At 42.1% G+C, this 18,810-nt stretch overlaps 1 protein-coding gene across 1 annotated transcript in view; it reads right to left on the bottom strand.

Annotated features, from left to right (window-relative positions):
- The window catches only part of ush2a (usherin), a 510,724-nt gene that overhangs the window by 333,499 nt on the left and 158,415 nt on the right, over window positions 1–18,810 (bottom strand). Inside the window, exon 20 of the mRNA XM_031902040.1 lies at window positions 13,647–13,880. Coding sequence (XP_031757900.1) covers window positions 13,647–13,880 — 234 coding nt within the window. The remainder of the gene's footprint in view (window positions 1–13,646; window positions 13,881–18,810) is intronic.

Raw genomic sequence — 18,810 nt, 5'->3', positions numbered from 1 at the left:
AGGCCATTGCTCCACCCCTTCAAGCTTGAATGTGCCCAACAGACATTTTCATACAATGGATATCGGCCATTTTGGTTTGGAAATTTTCAGACAAGGTTTCAGACAAATAATATCTATTTGTGTACAGTCAGCTCAGTGTTAGGTCAGTAGTGTTAAATAAGACAATCTTAAACCCCAGGGGAATAAGCAGATTCCAGTCTTGGTCTACTATCCTAAACTCAAACGAAAGAAGCACCAAACACTCCGGATTCCAAACGATAAAACCCATCTTTATTAGTCCATTAAAATGCGATACCTAACGCGTTTCGTGCGCGTGCGCACTTAATCATAGGCCTATTATTAAGTGGGCACGCGCACGAAACGCGTTAGGTATCCGCATTTTAATGGACTAATAAAGATGGGTTTTTATCGTTTGGAATCCGGAGTGTTTGGTGCTTCTTTCGTTTGAGTTTGGAATCATCTCCTTGGCTATGGGTTCGCGGGGCTGAGCACCCGGACCACTTTGGGACCAGTGGTAGTGAAATTGACCCTATTGGACTTTATGGGCTTTGCCTCTCTACATTAGCGTTAGGTTTAGGGTTTTTACACCTGGACCTTAACGTTTAATTTGGTACGAATTTCATCGTTTATATAATTTGTTATATCTATTGCACATTCTTTCACTAGTTAGATTTTGATTTTCATTATTATTTTTATTATTATCTTTTGTTTTTGGCGTTTGTTGGTCTACTATCCTGCCTATTACAGCCACCATTGACATTGGGCTTGGCCCTCAGGTTTTACTGCTCAAGAATCCAGAGATTCCAATGGCAATCAGTAAGGACATAATAACATTCAGTCAGAGGGACAGGGACAGAACCAGGTCAAAGCCAAGTGATCAATGCTATTGACAGGACCAGGGCATGAAACGGAATACAGGGATCTCAATACAGGAATCAGGAATCTGTGCAACCAGTCTCAAACAGACTTGGGAAGTGAATGAGCTCAGAGCTGGGGATTTTATAGGAAAGCAAATAGAAAAATATTGCAGACTGCACAGCAGTCCCTAGTTTGAATCCAGGCAGTGCCAAATTGGGCTCTGAGTGACAGAAGTCTTCTATGTATCTTATTATTCTTATTGAACCTTATTGTCTGTTTGACCTTCGGATATTTAACTCTGTACCAAGATTTTGCACCTCCTTTTTTACCTTCTCCTTACATTTGGTACTCTCACATGCCATAGCAGAAGCATTCAGATTGCTAACTCTTAGGGGGGGTCATTTACTCATTTTTGTATTTAATTGTTTTTTACAATTTCTATATTTTTGCACAAAAATATGATTTTTTTTTTGCTATTTATTATATGTCAAACAGCAACAAACCAAAAAGTAAAAATACTCCATCTAAAAGCTGTCAAGGTCATGTAGAAGTCAATGGCAGCTGTCCTTTTTCAAATGGCTAATCTTTCTTTGCTTCGTGATTTTAGAAGTTTGTAGGTTTCTCTGATGCTTTCATTTGTCAAAAATGAGTATTTTAAGTGTTCTTCCACAATTGTTTTTGTTTGTGCTTTTTTTTAAAAGGCTGTTTTCATAAGTCACTAGCCATTTGCAGTTTTAGAGAAAATGGGTTTGTTGGTGGTTTCAAAAACCTATAAAACCACAAAAATGAGAATGTTGATACATTTTTTGGCTTCATTTTTGGCCATTTTTGGCTTCATGCTGAGTAGATCAATGTGTCAGACATGAAGCCAAAGGGAACCACCAAGACAAGAATATCAATGTTACCCATAGATTAATTTCACAAGTTGTTAAGTTCATAAATGTTTTTAGGAAGTCTATTGGGTAAATAGAAGGTAACCATCTAGACTTTGGTACTCAATACTTCTATAAGAAGCAACTTCAACTAAGAATCTTGAAAAAGAGGCTAAAAGAGGCATATACAGGTCTATGGTAGAAGATGGTAGAAGATTCACCACTCTATCTTTAAGAACTTCAATATAGAAGATTCACCACTCTATCTTTAAGAACTTCAATATAGAAGATTCACCACTTTATCTTTAAGAACTTCCATTAAGAGTGCTGATGTCTTTGGGTATTATATATACCACACCATACATATACAAGTCTATGGTAGAAGATGGTAGAAGATTCACCACTCTATCTTTAAGAACTTCAATATAGAAGATTCACCACTCTATCTTTAAGAACTTCAATATAGAAGATTCACCACTTTATCTTTAAGAACTTCCATTAAGAGCGCCGATGTCTTTGGGTATTGTATATACCACACCATACATATACAAGTCTATGGTAGTTCGCTGTGGATTCGCTGTGAAATTCAGCATTTCGCCATCTGCAATTTTCAATCACAAAATGGCTGCAAAAATTTACCGCGAGTGAGGAAAAAGCTGTGGTCGCCTAGTATCATGATTTTTTTCCACTCATCACTTATTGAACCCAAAGGTACCTCCTTGGTACACTTGAAAAACCTGAATGCTTGATTATTATTAAGCACAAAAAAACTTGAATGTAAAACTTTGGCATCTAAAAGTTTGCAAGTTCCTGTAGAAGTCAATGGAAGCTGTCCATTTTTTTTTTCATGTCTGTTTTTCCGAGGTTTGAGATTACTAACAGGCGACTTCCTGGGCAGTCGGGGGAAGTTAACCCTATAGATCCCCTACAATGATCCCATTAACTCCTTCAGCCGGTGATATAATTTCCTTTGCTTGCCAAACCTGAAGAAGATCTGATTTCGTTGTAGATTGTTGCTATAAACCCCAATGGATAAACCTAGGCTTTCCTTGGCCCAACTTTAGCTCCGAATGACTGATGTTGTCACTTGTTTTCTTATATATATTTTTACAATCCCATTATGCCCCCCACTAGTAAAACAAACAGGATATTATAACTTTAATCTCTTTACTATATAACCCAAATAACTTCACTCATGTTTGCATTAATGTTGCATTAATCATGTTGTTGCGTATTAATGAGTTTTCAGGCAATGCTAATTACTGTCATAGATTCTGCAGCAGCCCATTAAATATACAAATTACAGAATTAAAGAGCCAGAGCTCCCCATGATTAATCTCTAAATGGAGAAAAACTAATGATCTCTGTACAAAGTTTCTTTCTACTTTTGGCTGACTGAGCGCACTGAACAATCAATTAGAGTAATTGAAGAATCCGAAAATTTCCCATCTTAAAGATTTTGTGTAGTTATTCGGCACAGACAATGAACGAGTTTACTTTTTATTTATTCCTTTAATGTCAGACTCATTTATCCCTTTTTATTTGTAATAAATATGCTAGCTTAAGGTGCCTAAGGAGAAGGCTCGCCTAATGATTATTAGGGTTGCAACAAAACGCAACAGTGAATATAACAAAATCAATGGGGTATTGTCTGTTTTTTAGCAGTCACACAGATCACGGGGCTAAATGGGAGTTGCACCATCCTGGCAAAACAAAGCTGGGTGCATAACATTAGATTTTATCAAATAAGGGACAGTAACTTATCAGCACTGAGTGTCAAGGGGAACAAGAGGATTGCAATGGGAATACTTTGTCAGTTGCTGAAAGCTTGGAAGCTACCAAAGAAGGAGTTTGTCCAACATCTTTGGTCTTTGATTCAGAGTTGTCTTTAGAGAAAACTTAGAAGAAGAAGAGAAAAGGATTTCTAGCCGAATTATCTATGTGCAATGCTAAAGCCAAGGGTGAATAGGTGGGAAATTCTAAACATCACACATATGGTCATAGTCATTGAAGTCCCCACAATGGAGGTTAGTTTTAGAGGTGACTTTATATAGAAAACATGGGTGTAATGTGCAAACTAAGTATTTTATGCCCGGTCAATGGAATATATAATGGTCTGAGGTTCATGTCCTGTTCCTTTGCACATAGATCCTTATTCACATTAATAGATTTAATATCCACAACGGCCTTAGGTGAGTGATCCCCAACCAGTGTCTCAGGGCAACATGTTGCTCCCCAACCCCTTGGGTGTTGCTCTCAGTGCCTCCAAACCAGGGAGTTACTTTTGAATTCCTGACTTGGGGGCAAGTTTTGGTTGAATAAAAACAAGATTTCCTACCAAATAAAGCCCCTGTAAGCTGATAGGGTGCATAGAGGCCCCTAATAGCCAATCACAGCCCTTATTTGGCTCCTCCGTGAACTTTTATGGTGCTTGTGTTGCTCTCCAAGTCTTTTTACATTTGACTGTGGCTTATGGATGAAAAAGGTTGGGGATCCCTGGTCTAGGTGCACAAAAAAAAAAAACCCAGGTGCAACCACATTGTGCTGCACTCATAATGTTGCAAACTGGATTGCGTTTTTGCACCTAAAATGGGAATCCCTGGATAAAACACAACATTCCTAAATGGTCTTTCCAGAAATTGAGTGTTCAAACTCTTGTTTATTGGGACTTATAAGGCTGATGGCCCACGGAGCGAGTTAGTGACCCATGATAGAATTCTGTGACTAACTGCTCTGAAATGCCTTTCCACTGGAAACAATAGGACTCGGAAGTTGTATAAAGTTGCCTGAAGGAGGAAATGTTGCACAACTATTTATTTTTCAGCTGAATTTGTAAAAATGAATGGAATAATTTGATTTTTGTTGCATGATTTCATTATCTTATCATAAATGACCTGCAACACTTTGGGCGCATTTTCCCGGTTTCTGCCAATCCTACTACGCAACGCATTATTTCAAATGGTTTTTAGGGTTCTGAAACCTTCAAGTATTGATCTGCTAAGTTGTATTTAGTAAATGAAGCATCACAAGTTTGGTAGAAATAGTTACTGAGTGTCAGATCAAAGGCCTTAGTTTAATCAATAAAGAGAACTGTGGAACATTGATTATCATCTTTGGCTATAAAAATCTAATTACTTACCTCGGGGAGATCAGCAAATGGGAAATGAACAGGTCAGTTGCGGTCAATAATTATTTTAAATAAACTTATGTCTCCATTTTTCATACACACAACTTATACCCGGCTCCTCCGCGGTAGTATTTTACCAGGAGGAATGGACATATTAAGATGTCATCAAGTAGTTTAATAGTAATTGGGTCAGCAATTTTGAGAAGTCTAGTCCTCAGGTTGTCTGCATTACCATTTATATCCAAATATAAATCAATAGGAGCTTAATCCTGACTCAATCAGCAGAGACCTGAGAGAGATACTGCATGCCAAACTTCATTCATAACCCAGTACTTCTCAATTTAAAGACACTATAATGCATGTATGGGCTCTGTTGTGTACATATTTGGATAACTTACCATTTATAAATGCAGGTGCAAAGGGCAAAGTGCTAGAATGGGGACAAAACCAAACATGCGTTGATGCAATTGATTAAGGTATTTGCACCCATACATGATCCTAGAAACATGCAACAAGTGCCGCTGCTCCCAATTGCAGGGAACTACTAGCGGCCTAGACTTGGTGGTATTTTCATGGTTCCCTGGCTGACTATGGATGGAATTGATGTGCATTAAGATAATCAGAGGTTAATATTGTCATTGACTTGGAAAATGTGCGCCACAACTTGCATGAAATGCACCAATATGGTCACAAATTAGTGCAAGTGTAAGGATGCACGTCTTTTAGCGCATGCGCCCAAAGGAATACCGCTCAGACGCTTGCGTGCGCCAAGTCGCGCACGTAAAATCGCGCGCACGTCAAAAAGGTGCGCGTGTAAAATTGCGCGCACAACAAAGGGGCGCGCACGCAAAATCACACGCGGCGAAAAGTCGCGCGCACGTACGCACGCTGCGGCATGCGTCTTGGCGCCATACGCAATGAGGCCTGTAAATAGTCGCCATTTCCAAGCCATCCTTGCTTGGTTATCAAGTTTATTCTGGTGCCTGGCGTTTCCGTATACCCTGACTCTCCGATTGAACTTCTGCCCGGATTCTCGCTCTTGAACCTGTTCTGCCTGCCCCGACTCGGACCCGTCTGACCACTCCTTCGCTTGATCCCTGGTACTTCGCTATTGGCTCTCCGGCCTCTCTCCACTACCGTGCTTCCTGTCCACATCCTCAGGCAAGCCTCCGGTTAGTGTGAGACGTTTGTGGGCTTGCTCGCTACAACTCGTCCTCCGGCTTGACTCCTCTCCTCGGCCTGTTACCACTCTGCGGCCTGACAGAAAGTTGCTTGATTCTACTTAGCTTCTTAGCAGGGTCCTTCATTTAAGATAAAGTTCTGGGTAAAAGAACTGCATTGTGGGTAAATCCCATGGTGATATGTTTGCTGGTAATTGAGTTTCAGTAGGGCCTGTTAATCTAAGCAAGGTACTAAACCAGGGGTCCTCAAACTTCAGCCTGGGGGCTGGATATGGCCCACCAAGGTCATTTGCCCAGCCCCGCTGCGTCCTCACTCCTGGCTACTACCTGTCTGCCTCAGAGTGGTCCTCGGAGTCACATGGCTGCATCCCACCGGCCAATGCTAATGATGCAAGCTGGGGTCAAGGACAATGCTGAGGCAAACGGGTAGTAGCCAGGGGTGACAATGCAGCAGGGCCAAGTGGGGGCGTAGTTGGAGGACTAACTATAGTCCGGCCCTCCTACAGCCTGAGGGACTATGACATCAAAAGAATTGTTGCGCGTCAAAATAAATAGTCACGGGTCTCAAAAGAATAGTCGGGGCGTCAAAAGAATAGTCAGGGCGTCAAAAGAATAGTCAGGGCGTCAAAATAAATAGTCGCGGGCATCAAAATAATAGTTGCAGCGTCAAAATAAATAGTCGTGGGCGTCAAAGTAATAGTTGCAGCATCAAAATAAATAGTCGTGGGCGTCAAAGTAATAGTCGCAGCGTCAAAATAAATAGTCGTGGGTGTCAAAATAATAAACGCACGTAAAAAATTAGTCGAGGGCAACAATTTTTTTTTACGCGCGACATTTTTGCCGTTTCGCTAATTTTTTGCCGTTTTGCAAATCTTTTGAAAGATTTCCAAATTTTCCGGCAAAGCGAAATGGGACAGATTCGCTCATCACTAGTCAGGACAAGTACAGAGACTGCCAATAATGGGTGAAAGGAACGTGGGAAACCATGAATCACTTTTCATTTATTTTCCGGAAGGTTGTGCCAGAATCTCCACTATAAAACAGTCAAAGATCATGTCTGAAATGTTTAATTCACAGCGTTTTTCTTTTAAATCCATTATTTCAGTACAGCACGGCTGAATTTCAAAAAGATACATCCCCTGTTTTCCTTTAATCATTTTGTTTTATTTTTGAACGCTGTTTTCAATGAAAAGAATAAGAAAAACCTAAAAACGTAGCCGTGGTAATGCCGAATGGCTGCTTTGATTGAAGATCTTCTCTCAACACAATAAGTCATCGACTGCAAGCTTTGTGTACGGAACATAAATCTTGACAAAAAGAATGGTTAATGCAATGACAATACGGTATTCGTTTCTCTGCAGTTTTGTACCGGAAAGCTATTGGAGAAATCCGGGGGGTCGACCATAAGCTTCAGACAACACTTCCCTAGTGAAGGTCAAATCTGTCAATTTGGTGAAAAATTCGCGAAAAAGCCGGAAATTGCGAGGGCGGGAAAAAAAACTGACGTGCAACAATTATTTTGACGCGGGCGTCAATTTTTGGATGTGCTTTGAATTTTTCCGTGGCGGATCTTGTCGCCCGTTTGCGAAAGAATCTGCCAATGGAGAAACGCGGAAATTCATTACTGAAAAAAACTAGAATTTTTGAGATTAGTCAATCAAAAAAATTTGAAAAATTCGCAAATTAGAAAAAAACAACTCACCAGCTTCTATATAAGTCAATGGGAGGTGAATTTAAACATTTAAGCTATTTAGTTTTTTATGTTTTTTTTTTTTTAAGGATCCTTTATCTGGAAAACCAGGTCCCAAGCATTCTGGATAATGAATCCTAAAGGTCTTTAGGCCCAGACTGGCAATCTGTGGGTTCTGGTGAATGCCAGAGGGGCTGTTGTAAGATGCCATAGACAGTTAATATTCATTGTGTAAGTGAAATGCCAGGTAGGGATGTAGCGAACCCGCGCAAAAATGTTCGCGAACCCGTTCGCGGACTTTCGCCAAAACTCGCGAATATTCGCGAACTTTGCGAACCCCATAGACTTCAATGGGAAGGCGAACTTTAAAACCTAGAAAAGCCATTTCTGGCCAGAAAACTGATTTTAAAGTTGTTTAAAGGGTGCCACGACCTGGACAGTGGCATGCAGGAGGGGGATCAAGGGCAAAAACTTCTCAGAATAATACTTGTAAAAAAAACGCCAAAAAAAAGCGCCAAAAAAAAAACCGCAAAAAAATAACGCAAAAAAAAAAAAACGCAAAAAAATAACGCCAAAAAAAACCCGCAAGCTATTCCTATGTATATGCATAGGCGATAAAACGCGGCGGAAAAACGCGGCGGGAAAACCAAGGCGAAAAAACGCGGCGCCAAAAAAAAACGCGGCGAACCCAAAGTGGCGAACATCGGCAAAAGTCCGATGTTCGCGCGAATTAGTTCGCCGGCGAACAGTTCACTACATCTCTAATGCCAGGTCCTATAGTGAATTCTAGTCGGTAGTGACTAACCCGGCCCTTCTCCACCCGTCCTGATCTGCAGCTTCACATCTATTTATAGACCCGAACCTGCCCCGCCTATGATGTCACTAAATAGACGCTGCCGGACCCGGAAATGGGGCTCAGTTAGGTCGCGGGCAACCCGCTTTTGATGTTGTGTTGTCGGCCTGAACCTAAGGGTCCTGCAGGTCCTGCGGGTCCTACACATCACTATAGTCCGGCCCTGAATGTCTTAATTTAAGTGTACTGGCTGATACATTATATAGGTACAAGAAGGGGTTGGATGGCTGTTTAGCAAGTGAGGGAATACAGGGGTATGGGACTGGTCCCATTGCCATCTTGGGGTCAGGAAGGACTTCTTTTTCCTTCTGAGACAAAGTAGAGAGGCTTCAGAAGAAGATTTTGCCCTACTCGGGATCAAATAGCAGTTGGGAAGGTTTCATATATGAATAAAAGACTGAAGTTATTATGTTACCATGAGTGACTTGGAAATGTATTAATGTTAATAGAAGCTATCAATATGTAGACATGTAAAGCATAACATTAGCTTCCATGTTCATGGTCTTGAGGGTATAATAAGAATGATCATCCCTCCCCGGAGTCAGTTGCCGTTTAAATCAACACCTTTGGGATCACTGTGCATCCCTATACCTATCACTCTAATCTGTGATAGTATGAATAGATACATTTTTTATATTCTGAAACAGCTAAACAGCTACTTTATTTCTGCATCATTTGAAATCCTGGCAGGGGAGGAGGGACTAAAACACTGATGTTACAAATTGTAACAACTTCCCCACAGCTTACAGACAGCATGCAGGAACTACATAACCCACAATGCATTGCACTGGGATGTTCCTTTCCTTATTGACATCATGTGTGCAGCAGGGAATTGTGGGATTGGGAGGAGGCAGGCTGAAGGCAGGCTGAGGGACAGGCGACTACGGTTACATTTTATTTGAGTCACAAAGTAGCCAGCCAGATCAGCAGGGGAACAGGGGGCGGGGCTTAGGGAACTTTTCCAAACCATATTATTACTGGTTTGGAAGGCTGCATATTTTTTCGCTGATATATATTGAAAAGTTGCTTGAAATGATGTTTACTTTTCAAAAAGCGAAAGTTGTGTTTGGGTTTAGTTCCCCTTTGCACGTTTAACATCACTCCAAGATTTTGGACCCTTAATAGAGAGACTGCTGATAAGAATGTTTACAAGGTAAGGGAATTATCTCCATAGCAGTTTTAATATATGTCATTTGAAAACAAAACAAACAAAAAAAAATGATATATTCAGTAATGGGAAGCTAATTAGACGTGCATAAATAATGAAACAGAACTGTATGCGTCATGTGCTGATTGTGTTCAAATAGTTTTATTATAATATTTATGGTTAATTACATAGAAATACATTCTGAATTGGGCGACTGGTGTGTTACAAACTAACGAGACAAGGGAACAGGTTCTAATCTAGGCGGCTGTATGAGATAGCGCTGACTGACAGCTGCCGGCCTCCCACAGACTGAGCCGCTCTCACTGCCAGCAGGGATCCCCTCGATAATCCCCCCTGCAGATGTATTATACATACAGGTATCGGACCCCTTATCTGGAAACCCATTATCCAGAAAGTTCAGAATAACGGAAAGCCTGTCTCTCATAGACTCCATTTAAATCAAATAATTCACATTTTGAAACATGATTTCCCTTTTTCTCTGTAATAATAAAACAGTACCTGTACTTGATCCCAACTAAGATATAATTACCCCTTATTGGGGGCAGAACAGCCCTATTGGGTTTATTTAATGGTTAAATGATTCCCTTTTCTCTGTAATAATAAAACAGTACCTGTACTTGATCCCAACTAAGATATAATTACCCCTTATTGGGGGCAGAAAAGCCCTATTGGGTTTATTTCATGGTTAAATGATTCCCTTTTCTCTGTAATAATAAAACAGTACCTGTACTTGATCCCAACTAAGATATAATTACCCCTTATTGGAGCCAAAACAATCCTATTGGGTTTAATTCCTGTTTAAATCATTTTTTCAGTGGACTTAAGGTAGGAGATCCGAATTACGGAAAGACCCCTTATCTGGAAAACCCCAGGTCCCAAGCATTCTGGATAACAGGTCACATACCTGTACTGGGCAAGTAATTTGATCTGCTGAAAGCCAACTGCCATGAGTCCAAGTGTCATTACACCAGTGATCCCCAATATGTTGCTCCCCAATCCCTTGGATGTTGCTCCCAGGGGCTTCAAAGCAGAGGATTATTTATAAATTCCTGGCTTGGAGGCAAGTTTTTCTTGTATCAAAACCATGAGTATTGCCTCCTGTATGCTGCCAATCCATATAGGGGCTACAAATAGCCAATTACAGCCCATATGTGGCACCCCCAGGTACTTTTTGAATGCTTGTGTTGCTCTCCAACTTTTTTTTACATTTGAATGTGGCTCAGTGGTAAAAAAACAAATGTGTCTTGAAGCATCAGACTTAATAGCATCCAACCATTTTTAGAGTGGGGATCATTTCATTTTCAGGGTGCAATTTTGAAAAAAACATTCATAGTCCACCATGTTTTTGTACTTGGCTTTATGCCCTGCACACTAACTAAATCAATGCAAGTCTCTACATGCTCCCTCATGAATACAGGGGTGAGAAAATGGACGCACTTGGTGCCCCCCCCATCCCCTACTCTTCCTATCATTATGTATTTAGTCAGGGAGTGCCGTCGGGATCCGCTGACGACTGGGCCTGTACCTACAGCCTGTACTATAGCAGGTGGGAAGGACAGTGCTGCCATTTGCCCTCTCATCAACCAGAGATGGATTTTCAATCAACAGTGAAATAAGTACTAAGGTGGGCACATTTGAGCCCCTTAGCCCTCCTGCCTCTGTGGCAGGGGTAGTTATTAATTAGACATAATGACTTCTAATATCTCTGATAATACTCCAGATGTCCACTGAGCAACTTACAGGTCTAGTAGGTCAAGCACAGGCAGGTCATTGTGTATAACAAGCAGCCTCTGCTATTGTAACCTTCATCAGGCTCACATCTGTATCATCTACCATGCTGCTTTTTGCTTTTTTCGCCATAAAATTTTAGAAATGGCAAGAAAATTTGCGAAACGGGAAAAATTCGCAAAACGCATTTTTGCACAATTGTTTTTGTCGCCTGCGTCTTTTTTGTCACCCACGTCTATTTTCTGTCGCCCGCGTCTATTTTTTTTGTCGCCCGCACCCAATTTTGACGCGACCACGCCTTTTTATGACATGACCTCACCCAATTTGACGCGCCAAATTTTCACGGAAGTTTTGCGAAACAATTTGCCAATGGCGAAATGCAGAAATTCGCTGCCTGGCAAAAAAATTCGCTCATCACTAATGGTGGGGCAATGAGTTTGATGCCCCTCTCCATACCGTCCAGCTTCTAATGTTGAACGTTCCTTTTTCAGCCTCCTTCTGGTTGGTAGACACCAGGCCTCTGATGGATGACCAGTTGCATGGCCAAGAACAAGAAACAACATGGCTAGGATCTTAACAATTATCCGGCCAACATTTCCAGGGGACAATCACCCCATGCACATCCCCCCTAGCCTTTATTTGTAAATATATGTGTGTTCTTAAATATGGTAAAACTTTTGCACCCCACTTATAGGAGTCGAAACGCGTTGGGTTTTCTGGGTAATATGATGAATACATTTTGAACTATCTGCACATATTGAAAGCTTAGAATATGTACGCAATACGTCATCGGCACGTCTACATCACTTCTCTTTATACCGGCATGGACTGAACTAATACCATGAGTTTCTAGCAAAATTTGACATTTCGAGAAAAAAAAAAGCATACATTGAAATTAACTTTCTTTAAACTGCAGGGTGATTGTGATTAACAGTGATTCATAACAGGCAATTAGAATTCAAAGCTATAATAAATCTTGATTATGTACATCATTCATAACCAACCATGAAGAGAATACAGGGTCCCATATTTCATCTTAATGCCTTCTTTGCTCTGTTAAGATATTGCCAGAATTATTAGCAAAAAAAAAATAAAAAGTTGTATCTCAAAATATTAACTAGAAAATTCAGCCTTCTAAATAAATACAGGGATAGGACCCATTATCCAGAATGCTAGGGACCAAGGGTATTCTGGGTAAGGGGTTTTTCTGTAATTTGGATCTCCATACGTTAAGTCTATTAAAAAATCAATAAAACATTAATTACACCCAATAGGGCTGTCCTGCCCCCAATAAGGGGTAATTATATCTTAGTTGGGATCAAGTACAGGTACTGTTTTATTATTACAGAGAAAAGGGAATCATTTAACCATGAAATAAACCCAATAGGGCTGTTCTGCCCCAATAAGGGGTAATTATATCTTAGTTGGGATCAAGTACAGGTACTGTTTTATTATTACAGAGAAAAGGGAATCATTTAACCATTAAATAAACCCAATAGGGCTGTTCTGCCCCCAATAAGGGGTAATTATATCTTAGTTGGGATCAAGTACAGGTACTGTTTTATTATTACAGAGAAAAGGGAATCATTTAACCATTAAATAAACCCAATAGGGCTGTTCTGCCCCCAATAAGGGGTAATTATATCTTAGTTGGGATCAAGTACAGGTACTGTTTTATTATTACAGAGAAAAGGGAATCATTTAACCATGAAATAAACCCAATAGGGCTGTTCTGCCCCAATAAGGGGTAATTATATCTTAGTTGGGATCAAGTACAGGTACTGTTTTATTATTACAGAGAAAAGGGAATCATTTAACCATTAAATAAACCCAATAGGGCTGTTCTGCCCCCAATAAGGGGTAATTATATCTTAGTTGGGATCAAGTACAGGTACTGTTTTATTATTACAGAGAAAAGGGAATCAGTTTTAAAATTCTGAATTATATGATTAAAATAGAGTCTATGGGAGACGGGCTTTCCGTAATTCGGAGCTTTCTGGATAAGGGGTTTCCGGATAAGGGATCCGATACCTGTACATCAACCAACCCTTAGTTGTATATATATATATATATATGTTTATACATATATGTATATAAAACACAGTACGTAGATATAGGGTTCATAGAACAATACAAATGATAGATGGAGAAATAAAGAAATGATTCTACCTGTGAAGTAAGTGTTCATCGGCAACGTAGACGGAGGGAACTTGAAGTATCCGGCCCCAGGAAAGCGGGTTCCCTTGATAAAGTTGGTTGCACTTGTGATTGTTAATGCAGGGTCGATCCTCTCTAGCTGGTAGGTTGGCGAAGGGCCATTAAGGAACACAGGTGGCGCCCAGGAAACCTTCATCGTCGTGCTATTGATCCCATGCACTAGTGGTGCATTTAATTTGTATGGCGCTAAAATAAAGTGAGCAGAAACCATTAGGAATTGGGATTTATAGTTTGAAGGGCTCATCTATCACCTGGATTTAATAGAAGCCACCATGGAAAGACCTTGGATCTTTAATTTTGAAGAAATAAGGGAATGAGCATTGCTCTCTCTTTATATATATATATATATATAATTCCAGATGAACAGATCTAGTTATAAAAGAAGCTATATATATATATATATTTTTGTCATATTTCATATCAGGACATATGTCTTGTACCATGGTCACAAGGAACTTACAGTTCTACAGCGTACATTTATAGCCCATTGTCTTTTAAGACAAGCCAACTTGTGTGGCTTAGTATTTCCTCCAATCACAGATCATGCTTTAGAAAATTCCGTAGTTAGGGGTCAGTGGCGTAACAATCGAGGAAACAGACCCTGTGGTCGCGGGGGGCCCTGGAGACATGGTAGCGATGGGGTCTACTTCCTGCTGTATTAAATCTCCACTCTACGCCGGCTCTTAGGTAGGAGAGCGAGTGGGGAGTAGGAATTAATATGCAAGTGGGTGGGGGGGCTGGTTAGGGGTACCACTAAATTGGTATTTAATCAGCCCAGCTGATAAAAATGACACGTGGTACCAATGGGCACCTTGTTTATATTCCTCCCCATCCATCTGTCTTCTGCCCCTGCCTTGTTTTGGCTGTGGAAAGTTCTAAAAAAACCCACCAATCATAAAAAGTTCAAAATGCATTCATCATATTATAAAGAAAACCCAACGTGTTTGATCCCCTATAAGTGGGTTATTGGTCAGGGTCCCCTATAAGTGGGGTCTTGGTCAGGGTCCCCTATAAGTGGGGTATTGGTCATGGTCCCCTATAAGTGGGGTATTGGTCAGGGTCCCCTATAAGTGGGGTCTTGGTCAGGGTCCCCTATAAGTGGGGTCTTGGTCAGGGTCCCCTATAAGTGGGGTATTGGTCATGGTCCCCTATAAGTGGGGTATTGGTCAGGGTCCCCTATAAGTGGGGTCTTGGTCAGGGTCCCCTATAAGTGTGGTATTGGTCAGGGTCCCCTATAAGTGGGGTATTGGTCAGGGTCCCTTATAAGTGGGGTATTGGTCAGGGTCCCCTATAAGTGGGGTATTGGTCAGGGTCCCCTATAAGTGTGGTATTGGTCAGGGTCCCCTATAAGTGGGGTCTTGGTCAGGGTCCCCTATAAGTGGGGTATTGGTCAGGGTCCCCTATAAGTGGGGTATTGGTCAGGGTCCCCTATAAGTGTGGTATTGGTCAGGGTCCCCTATAAGTGGGGTCTTGGTCAGGGTCCCCTATAAGTGGGGTCTTGGTCAGGGTCCCCTATAAGTGGGGTATTGGTCAGGGTCCCCTATAAGTGGGGTATTGGTCAGGGTCCCCTATAAGTGGGGTATGGGTCAGGGTCCCCTATAAGTGTGGTATTGGTCAGGGTCCCCTATAAGTGGGGTCTTGGTCAGGGTCCCCTATAAGTGTGGTATTGGTCAGGGTCCCCTATAAGTGGGGTCTTGGTCAGGGTCCCCTATAAGTGGGGTATTGGTCAGGGTCCCCTATAAGTGGGGTCTTGGTCAGGGTCCCCTATAAGTGGGGTCTTGGTCAGGGTCCCCTATAAGTGGGGTATTGGTCAGGGTCCCCTATAAGTGGGGTATTGGTCAGGGTCCCCTATAAGTGGGGTATGGGTCAGGGTCCCCTATAAGTGGGGTCTTGGTCAGGGTCCCCTATAAGTGGGGTCTTGGTCAGGGTCCCCTATAAGTGGGGTATTGGTCATGGTCCCCTATAAGTGGGGTATTGGTCAGGGTCCCCTATAAGTGGGGTCTTGGTCAGGGTCCCCTATAAGTGGGGTCTTGGTCAGGGTCCCCTATAAGTGGGGTATTGGTCAGGGTCCCCTATAAGTGGGGTATTGGTCAGGGTCCCCTATAAGTGGGGTATGGGTCAGGGTCCCCTATAAGTGGGGTATTGGTCAGGGTCCCCTATAAGTGAGGTCTTGGCCACATGAAAGGAGTGCCCCTGACAAAGACCCCACTTATAAAAGGCCAAAACGCGTTGCTTTTTTTGTATAATATGATGAATACATTCTGGACATTATTAGTGTGCCCCGTTTTTGTGAGAATTTTCCAAAGGTACCTTGAGGCTTTTAGGAAGCCACCGACAGTGAGCGCCCATTTTTATGTACATTATTCTGGTGCGCCACCCTAACAATCATGCAACACATTGTTTCAGCTGTGGCCCAAAGGGCCCATCTTGCAGGGAACCATGGGAGAAAGTGGCTAGAAGGATAAAAAGAATATAAAAACAGAACAAGCGAGTATTCATCTTGCCACATGGTTACTTGGTATTGCACCGAACTAAACTAGGACCTGTGCAATTAGGGTTGCCACATTTCAGGCATTTTCAAGGGGGCGGGTCAATGACTTTGGGGATGAGTTATGATGTCAAAGGGGCAGGGCATGATGTCAGTTAGCCTTTTTTGAGAGGAGATACTATGTAGGGTGGGCTAGACAGAGAGCTGGGGGAGGTGGGCTGGGGGCAGATTGGAGGCAGGCCGGGGTGGAGGACAAGTTATTACATATTTAATGGCAACTATATTGCTGGTAAAATGATAATATTGGCCCTGGCTCGTATGTTATGGAGAAATACCGGCCTGGTTGCAACCCTATGTGCAACTGATACAGAACAGTGAGTGGCTGTACTGTATGTGGGATACATATTGCACAAATTAATACCCTGATAATAAAATACTCTTCATTAAATACAGAGTGAGAAATATAAAATCACTGAACAATATAAGATACATAAAGGGTAAAAATAATAATATAACTGCTTTAATATTAATAGTCTAGATTCAGTATGATCTGACCACGTAGACAGATACTATTCATGTGTTTTTCACATTATGCTAAATGGTATTTATTGTGCAGGCTGGTGTGCAAGGTGCCACTAGAGGGCAGTATGGCCTGTTTAGTGCAATGGTCATAGGAACAGAACTGATCCCTGTATAGTATTTAACAGATGGAATTTTGTCAGTAGCTAAAATACTCTCCCCTTATACAGACAGAATAGCTGGAGAACAAAATACAGCCGGGAAAGCAAAGTTTGATGCTTTTTATTACAAATCTGACAAAATCACAAATCACTGTGTGTAGATTCATCTAACAGGGGTTTAACTATAGACACATGTAATTGTAGCATTATGTTTACTAATAAGCACTCACACATGTAGGAATGTACCTTGTCTGATAGGGATGTGGCCCTTGGGCTGTTCCAGCATCCCCAGTTATACGTTGCTGGTTATGGAGGCTGGGGTGGAAGCCAGTAAGGATAATAAAGTGTTATATTAGTTATAGGCAACACTATATACTGCAGCTCCGGTATGTTATGTAGGTTTCTAAACCATCTAAGCAATGTGCTCTAGTCTTTGTTCAACATGCAGTAGCGCCTGTAATATATTGGCTTTGTATCTCCAGGGAACTGAACTCCTCATTCAGACTGTACTGCAGCACAACCAGCCCTGTAACTGCTGCTCTTACATTTACTTCTCTGAGAGCAACGATTCCCAACCTGCCTATGGTATGGGGGCATTGAAAATGATTGCTTAGTTACTGCCTGGGTACCCCTGGAACTATAGCAACTATAGACTGTTACCCAATGTTTCTATATATCTGTAACCTTGTTATGGGCTAAGGGGGCCCAGCCTGAAGGCCAGATAGGGGGGGATTTGGGGTGAGTGCTTATTTGTGCCCTGAGTACCCCTGGAACTATAGCGGGGTGACTGTTACCCCAATGTTTCTATATATCTGTAACCTTGTTATGGGCTAAGTGGGCCCAGCCTGAAGGCCAGTTAGGGGGGATTTGGGGTGAGTGCTTATTTGTGCCCTGGGTACCCCTGGAACTATAGCAGGGTGACTGTTACCCCAATGTTTCTATATGTCTGTAACCTCGTTATGGGCTAAGGGGGGCCAGCCTGAAGGCCAGTTAGGGGGGAGATTTGGGGTGAGTGCTTATTTGTGCCCTGGGTACCCCTGGAACTATAGCAGGGTGACTGTTACCCCAATGTTTCTATATATCTGTAACCTCGTTATGGGCTAAGGGGGCCCAGCCTGAAGGCCAGTTAGGGGGGGATTTGGGGTGAGTGCTTATTTGTGCCCTGGGTACCCCTGGAACTATAGCAAGGTGACTGTTACCCCAGTGTTTCTATATATCTGTAACCTTGTTATGGGCTAAGGGGGCCCAGCCTGAAGGCCAGTTAGGGGGGGGGATTTGGGGTGAGTGCTTATTTGTGCCCTGGGTACCCCTGGAACTATAGCGGGGTGACTGTTACCCCAATGTTTCTATATATATCTGTAACCTTGTTATGAGCTAAGGGGGCCCAGCCTGAAGGCCAGTTAGGGGGGGGGGATTTGGGGTGAGTGCTTATTTGTGCCCTGGGTACCCCTGGAACTATAGCGGGGTGACTGTTACCCCAATGTTTCTATATATCTGTAACCTTGTTATGGGCTAAGGGGGCCCAGCCTGAAGGCCAGTTAGGGGGGGATTTGGGGTGAGTGCTTATTTGTGCCCTGGGTACCCCTGGAACTATAGCGGGGTGACTGTTACCCCAATGTTTCTATATATCTGTAACCTTGTTATGGGCTAAGGGGGGAGATAACTCTATGCCTTTAGGAAGATCATGTCCTGACCAAGGGGGCCCAGGAAGCTGGAGAAATGCCTCTCATCCCCACCCTGAAACATATCAACTAAAGACAGGTGTGATTCCTCTGTGGGACACTGCCAGCCCTGTCTTTGGCATTGAGAGGGTTAAAGCCCCTCGGTTAGGGAATAGCAGTTATACCCCATGTAATAATGCCATCCCTACCCAAACCTGCAGCTTTTATATGGTTTCTTCAATTAACTACTTAAATGCATCGTAACACTTGCTTCCCTGACAGGGGAA

The sequence above is a fragment of the Xenopus tropicalis genome, chromosome 5, assembly GCF_000004195.4.
Source record: "Xenopus tropicalis strain Nigerian chromosome 5, UCB_Xtro_10.0, whole genome shotgun sequence".
Taxonomy (NCBI): Eukaryota; Metazoa; Chordata; class Amphibia; order Anura; family Pipidae; genus Xenopus; species Xenopus tropicalis.
This window is presented reverse-complemented; position numbering and strand designations above follow the sequence as displayed.